This window comes from Sander lucioperca, chromosome 6 (assembly GCF_008315115.2).
Source record: "Sander lucioperca isolate FBNREF2018 chromosome 6, SLUC_FBN_1.2, whole genome shotgun sequence".
Taxonomy (NCBI): domain Eukaryota; kingdom Metazoa; phylum Chordata; class Actinopteri; order Perciformes; family Percidae; genus Sander; species Sander lucioperca.
Window position 1 is genome coordinate 31,835,049 of NC_050178.1, and position 7,134 is coordinate 31,842,182.

General features: G+C 37.3%; 1 protein-coding gene across 1 annotated transcript; it reads left to right on the forward strand.

The window, feature by feature from the left end:
* Positions 1-638: 638 nt before the first annotated feature.
* Positions 639-3,184, forward strand: gpr25 (G protein-coupled receptor 25). Its single transcript, XM_031322431.2, has one exon. It carries the CDS (start codon positions 740-742, stop codon positions 1,856-1,858), a length of 1,119 nt encoding a protein of 372 aa, XP_031178291.1. The 5' UTR covers positions 639-739; the 3' UTR covers positions 1,859-3,184.
* Positions 3,185-7,134: the final 3,950 nt, after the last annotated feature.

The following is a 7,134-nucleotide window of genomic DNA, read 5'->3' on the forward strand; positions in this document are numbered from 1 at the left end:
TCATGGCTTGAACCGGAAGCAGAGTAGGAAATTATCAGTGAAGCAAACATTTTCTTTTGCAGAAGATCAGTGATATTTGCTAAAGAACAACAGGCAGGCAGGCAAGAGGTCACCACATATAAAAAACAAGTAAATCTTACCTGCCCCCTACTGGTAACACACATCCAATACACTACGATACAAGACTTTCTGTGGTAGATCATTCACATCGAGATAAGGTTTGTTTTCTACATTTAAAAGGCAGATGTGACAATTAATTAAAGAAAATATCTGTGACGTATACACATGCGCACACACACTGTCTGTTTGTCTTGGGAAATATAGTATTTTAAGACTTTTGCAACAGGGAATTTATGAACAGATCAAACAGCTTCAAGCTTTTAGGAAGTAGTGCAAAAGATTGTATTGGCTCCCTATGAGACATTATACAGCCCACTTTGTACTGTATAATATCAGAGTTTCTTATTGCTCATCAAGCTTCAAACTGTTACATTACATGTGTGTCAAACTAATTGTCTTTTTGGCCCTCACATGTGAAAGGGGTACTGAGAGGAGGTTTTCACAGACAGGAAGTTTTCACAGACAACTCTGAGGGGTGAGAGGAGGAGAGATGAAATAGGATCTATTTTTTTCTGTGGTTTCACAGTCAATATCAAGTAGCAGCATGTTGACATTGCTAGACTAACCACCCGGCCACATACAACAGATGTACTGCAGAACGTCTCTGTGATCTCTTAGGATGGACACCTACACAGATTATACACATGATTACGACACTGAGAACTTTACTTACGATGAATTAGTTAATGTCACAGATGACTGCTCTGTCTCACGCCTGCATGGCTCCAACATCTTCCTGCCCATACTATATTTTCTCATATTTTTTACAGGCTTTCTGGGCAACCTCTTTGTTATCTCAGTCGTGGGCAGCAAAGGTAGGAGAGGTGGGCGTCTGGTGGACACTTTTGTTGTCAACCTGGCCCTGGCTGACCTCGTCTTTGTCCTCACGCTGCCTCTGTGGGCCATCTCTGCAAGCCAGAGTGGCTACTGGGACTTTGGGAGAATTGGGGACCTGCTGTGTAAACTGAGCAGCTACATTATAGCTGTGAACCGCTTCTCCAACATCTTCTTTCTCACCTGCATGAGTGTCGATCGTTACCTGGCTGTGGTGAAGCTGATGGACTCGAGGTACCTCAGGAGCAGCAGGTGCATCCGTGCCACTTGTGCTGCTGTGTGGTTGAGCTCGCTGGTGCTTGGCATCCCATCCCTGGTGTACCGCAGAGTGGAGCAGTCCAGTTATGGACTCTCCTGCGTGGAAGATAACAACTCAAGTTTTTTTCTTGGCCTGAGCCTCACCATGGCGTTCCTCACCTTTGTCTTCCCAGTGTTAATCATCGTGCTCTGCTATGGCACCATCATTGTGCATCTCAACCACCACTGTGCTGCAAATCCTCGAGCTGAAGCCCGTCGCAGACACTCCTTCAAGATGGTCCTCTCCATCATAGTGGCCTTCGTGGTGTCCTGGCTCCCTTTCAACATCTTCAAAATCATTATAATCAGCTCACATCTCTTAAACGTTGATCTGAGTTGTGATGCTCAGACGTGGCAAAGAGATGGGCTCCTCGTCTCGTGCTGCCTGGCCTTCCTCAACAGCTGTGTGAATCCAGCCATTTACTTTTTCCTGGACCATCACTTCAGACGACGGGCCAAGCTCCTGTACAAGAACTGCATAGGGCAGCCAAATTTGCTGCAGAGCCACAACTCCTCAGCCTCATTCACCAATGTTGGCACTTCAGAGAGCTATGGAACAAGTGTTGGGAGAACCCAGCTGCAGGTGGTTGAGTTGGAGAAGACATAACTCTTTTCTTTAACTTTGAATGTAGAAAAGTTATTGTTTGATTATTATTATATGATAGCTTGTCATGTTCATTTTTATAATGAGAGACTTTGTGCATATTTTTCTCAAAGGATGTTTAAATATGAAGTAAAATCAGATACAAGGCAAGAAAAGAGTTTTTTTCAATTAGTGGCATGATGTGATTTTCCTTTGTCATACATTTCCTTCATTCAAATTGTCTACAAATATTGAACATGCTGTTTACACTGCTTATAGTGTGTAGTGTGTAGTCTTGTATGAAAACCCTTATCGTTTTTTGCAGCATTAGTAGAATTCAATTAAATAAATTTAGAGGTGTAAATACAATTTTTTATAACTATTTTTATATATTGAAGGCAATAATCTAATGTTGTTAATGTAAAATGTTTGGTGCATGAAAATTGTTGTGATAAAGAATAAAAAAAAATGTGTGTATTTGTAAGTTAAAGTGAGTTTTTAACTGAGGACACCATAATGTTTTCTAGTTGTTTTGCTGGTAAAAATGAAATAATAAAATAAATAAATTATGAAGATGAGATATTGAATCAAATGAAATAAATCAGCCAAAAATAATTGTTAATTAAGGATAACAGAGTTTAAGGTCATGATTTAATTATGTTACAATATAAAAGAGACATAACATCTCAAATATTTATAACAATCTTTTCCATAATTAGAATCCAGATACCAAAAACAGTTGAAGTAAAATACATCTGAGTTGTTGCACTCACATTAAAAATGCATTCACAGCATATGAAATCCTGCTGATTAGACACAATGATACAGTTAGTCTCCCATTAGACCTGCAGCCAAGACAGTCGTGTTTTACAGGATCCAATATATTAGAATCTTGAAATAATGTTAGAATAAAGATGATTTTAGTTAAATTTATGGAGATTTAGAAAAAAAAACTTTTATTATAACATGTTAGGAGCTTAGCAGCCTTATTAAATTCAATTATGCCATTACTGCAGTTGTAATTGCTTGTAACTGACATTACCGAGGTTTAAAGCAATTAAATCATTTTCTATTTCTTTCTGTTGTGAAGACAACTAGCTGTAAGGTCGTATTTGTATCTATTTTAATAATGTCCAGTGTTTCCAGAAACTGTTTCACTCTGTTTCATGACTGTTAAGTCATATGTGTGGTTTGACTGATGTTGTTCGAGTGCAGACTAAAATAAATTAAAAACACAGCATGTAGACTAAAACCCCAAGAGAGTTGTGAAACATGAGGTCATTTATGTTTTCCCTCTCTCATGTGTGAGTTTCGCAGAAGAAAACAAGAACACAAAAAGAACTGTGAGAAACAAGTCCCTCTTATTTATACAAGAAAACACTAAACTAGCAACCAGAAATCAGCCAATGCACTTGACTGCAACATGGTAACAACAGCTAATAGAGTGGAAGAAGGTAGGAAGAAATGTAATCAGACAGTGCTTCAAAACCACTGGCTAGATAAGGTTTATCTAAAAACACATTTTAGAAAAGCTCCCAGCGTAGCAAGACAAATGTGAACAGGCAGCTCATATCTGACATCTGTGATGTCTCCTGAGAGGAAGATACATGCAAAACATTTTCATGTGAACAAACTTTTTTCTGGTCTCTTTATAGAACTTTTTTACTGTCTGACAACAAAAGCAGAGTCACTCAGGCATGAGGCACTGATAAATGTAACTTCTGAGAAATCAAAGGTATTCACATGAGTGTTACGGCAAAGGTTGGGTATATGAGAGTTCAAATGTTCATGTGTGCCCACTTCTTTTTATATGTGTAGTTTCAAATATGAGAAAACCAGCTTAGGTGCCAGGCTGTGGGTGCAAGGGGGTCAGGAATTTCCCCTCTTCTGCTTGAAAAAATCATTTTACAGACATATTGGCAAGCTTTTCTCACAGCATAGTTTCAACATTATCACAAATAACCCTGATGTGTCTGGTATCAAGTATAAGATACACAGTCATGTAGATGATCAGTTTGTATTGTTGTCACACCATCTAAAGCAGTAGTTCCCAACCTTTTTGGTCTGAGATACTCCCACAGCCCTGTGGGATGAACTCACGTACCCTGTCATTGATTCCCAATGTATGTTCCGAATGTCAAACACACATTAGGGTAATTAAGTGTTTTTGTTTGGGTTTTTTTTACAATTGAACTGTTAAAGGTAAGTTTGGTTTGGTCAGCAATTGTATACTAGCCTAGGCTACAATGTTTTATCCATTAACGTTACTTTTAGCTAATCATTTGAAAGTCATTAGTTTTGGCTACCTGTTTAAACTTTTGTGCTCGCTTGCTAACAAGTTTTCACACGATCTTACATAACTGGAACAGGTTCCAGTTACAGGTGTTACAGTTGACCTAGTGTTAATTTGTGGATATATTCTTTTATTCAAATCATAATAATTAGTTGTGCTACTCTCCAATCTTTACACGTACCCCCTGGAAAAATATGGGAATAAAAAAAAAAAAATAAAAAAAAAAATATATATATATATATATATGTTATAAAATAAAATAGAAATGTGTGGTAGACAGGGGTACATTATTTGAAAAATCTATAAACTGAATGTAAACAGGATTGTAGTGAATGTATATGCGTAATGAGAAGTAATATACTGTACACAGATGTAAACAGGTTGTAAAAAGTATATAAGGTCAAAGTGATAATGTAAAGTGATTACATGTATAATATTATTTGTCAATGCTTTGCATTTTGATGTTTATTTTTTTATTTTAAATGATTGAAGGAAAAGGCTCATCCCCTACAGTGAAGTGCTGGCTCATATGCTGCACACACATAACTGTGATGGATTTATTTATATATTATTATTTATTATTAACTTGTAAAGATCAACGTTTCTTCATCCTGAAGAAAAACGACGATCGTCGGAAACGACGATCTGTGTGTGGCTTTCCATTCTCAGTTTTTTTTTTGTTTTTTTTTTACTAGTTAGTGTAGATAACATTTAAAGTTTAAAGAAATCTGTTTCTAGCTTTATTTTACATTTATGACAAAAGTGTACTCTATTCTTACTGTTTTTTGTAGCTTAAATGTTTACTGTTCAGTCAAACATGTTAATCATTAATGGATGCACTTGAGATAGTTGAGAACAGAGAAGTTCACAAGCTTCACACCACACACACACACCGGCCAATGCTATAGGTGCTGGCAGCTCTGAGGTTTGGTGAAGGGGCCGGGGTTCAAACCACCAGCCCTTCGGTGACAGTAACGGAAAACAGCTGCTTTATCAGTCCCTTATTTGTTTTTTTTGGGGGTTTTTTTGGGGCTTTTCCGCCTTTAATTGTTGACAGGACAGCTAGGTGAGAAAGGGGGAAGACGTGCAGGAAATCGTCACAAGTCAGATTCAAACCCTGGACCTCTGCGTTGAGGCATAAACCTCTCAGTACATGGGAGCCTGCTCTACCACTGAGCCAACCCGGCCACACAAGTATTTTATTGATGTTTATTAAAATAAAGGAACTTTTTATGTAAGCCTTTAAAAAAATGGAGAGACATGTCAGTTGTTAAGAGTAAAAACCCTTTAATGAACTGAATGACTTAATCTGCCAGTATGGTACACACAAAATGAAAGGTGTGACCTTGGCACTCAGGCTTATCATGGTTTTCAAGTGGGTGAGCTTTCAGTCAGTTTCTGTCACTGCTAATGGTGAGACTGAAAACTGGCAATGTTCTCACAGCACTGTGGCTGCTTTTTCTTCTGTGTTGTCAGCCTCTAATTACAAAACTCATATTTTCAAGAACTAAATTAGTCATGCTCCTTGATACGTGAACTTGCCTTCAACTTCAACGTCAAATGAGTATTCCAAGTAATTGTGAGTCAATTAAATCACTGTAAAATGTTACAATGATAATTAAATAACAATTAAAAAAAACAAATATATATATATATATAAGCTTACAGGATCATCTGGAGCGTGCAAATATATTGATTTTATATTGATACACTGACATCATGACAATTTTTTGGGCTAGGAATTTGATGTTAATAGCCTAGGGTAGTATTTTATGGTAAAAATGTTCCTGTTTTTTTAAAGCCAGACTATGTCTCTTCTAAGAAGTAGAAAGAAGAAGAAAGTTAGCTAATGTTAGATATTGTTGTGTGACTATAATGACTCTAATTGCCACTTGTTTTTTTGTTTAGAGTTTTATTGTAAAATGGCATTACAGCTAGGTTATAATAGAACTATATTGGATTATTAACCAATACATTAACACAAAATACTGTCACATTAGTGAAATCTGATTTTTCAACTTTGCCTAGCTTTGAGTGCAACTGCAGTGGATTTAAAGAGATAAAGTAGAAGTGTACAACGGACCGGCATTTTAACTTTTCACAGTATAACCGCCAATATGCAGAACGTTCACACAGATGAGATCATGCCAATACTGCAACTCTCAAGCCAGATGATAGACTTTGTTGCTTGAAAAGTCAGCTCAATAGCTACATTTGATCTGTAGCCTACAGAGTGAGAAAATAGCATGTTGAATGTTAAAAAGCCAGATTTGAAATAGGTAACAAGAAACCCGACAGCCTACCTGGTACTTTTTGATGATGGAACCCCCCCCCCCCAAAGGTTTATCAGCTATTTATTTAGTGAGCTACTGTTGTGTTGTTTTCCAAATGTTTGTTTTTAATTTGCAGTGGATTTCATTATTATTGTTCATTCTTTTAACCATACTGATTCCTCTACGTGCAAGTGGCATTGAGACATCAGCAGCACTGCAGTGTACGTTGCTCTCTTATTCATAACGTGGTTTACAGGATTAAAGGTCTACTTAGCGCATTGCTTCCCTCTAGTGGCTCAATTAAAAAGAATATAATTATAATTGTGGGCCATTTCAACACACGGTGTCCTCTTCAGTTATAAAAAATTATAATTTTGACCATGTCGGCGAAATATTTAAGTGGTTTTGACGTCAAAATCCGCTAAATAACCTGTCAAACGCCCACACAGCAGCGGACAAGTGACCCATGCGGCGTTCATAATCCCATTTTTAGCTCGTGATTTCTAAGACTATGATGGTAAATATAATGTAAAGCCCTATCAAGGGCCACTAAATGGCAATAATAAAAACGTGACCCATCGAGGGATTGTTTTACATATTGCTATTGATTATTGACCACTTTCGCCATAACGTTATTGATTTTGATAACTTAATTTGATTCACACGCCCATTTCTACGTCGCGTAGCGGAAACGCGGTTACCATGGTAAATAGTAGATGTTGTTAGCTCGGTCG

Bases quoted from the DNA above. Each gene is read 5' to 3' on its own strand.
- gpr25 (XM_031322431.2), top strand. From the start codon at position 740: ATGGACACCTACACAGATTATACACATGATTACGACACTGAGAACTTT.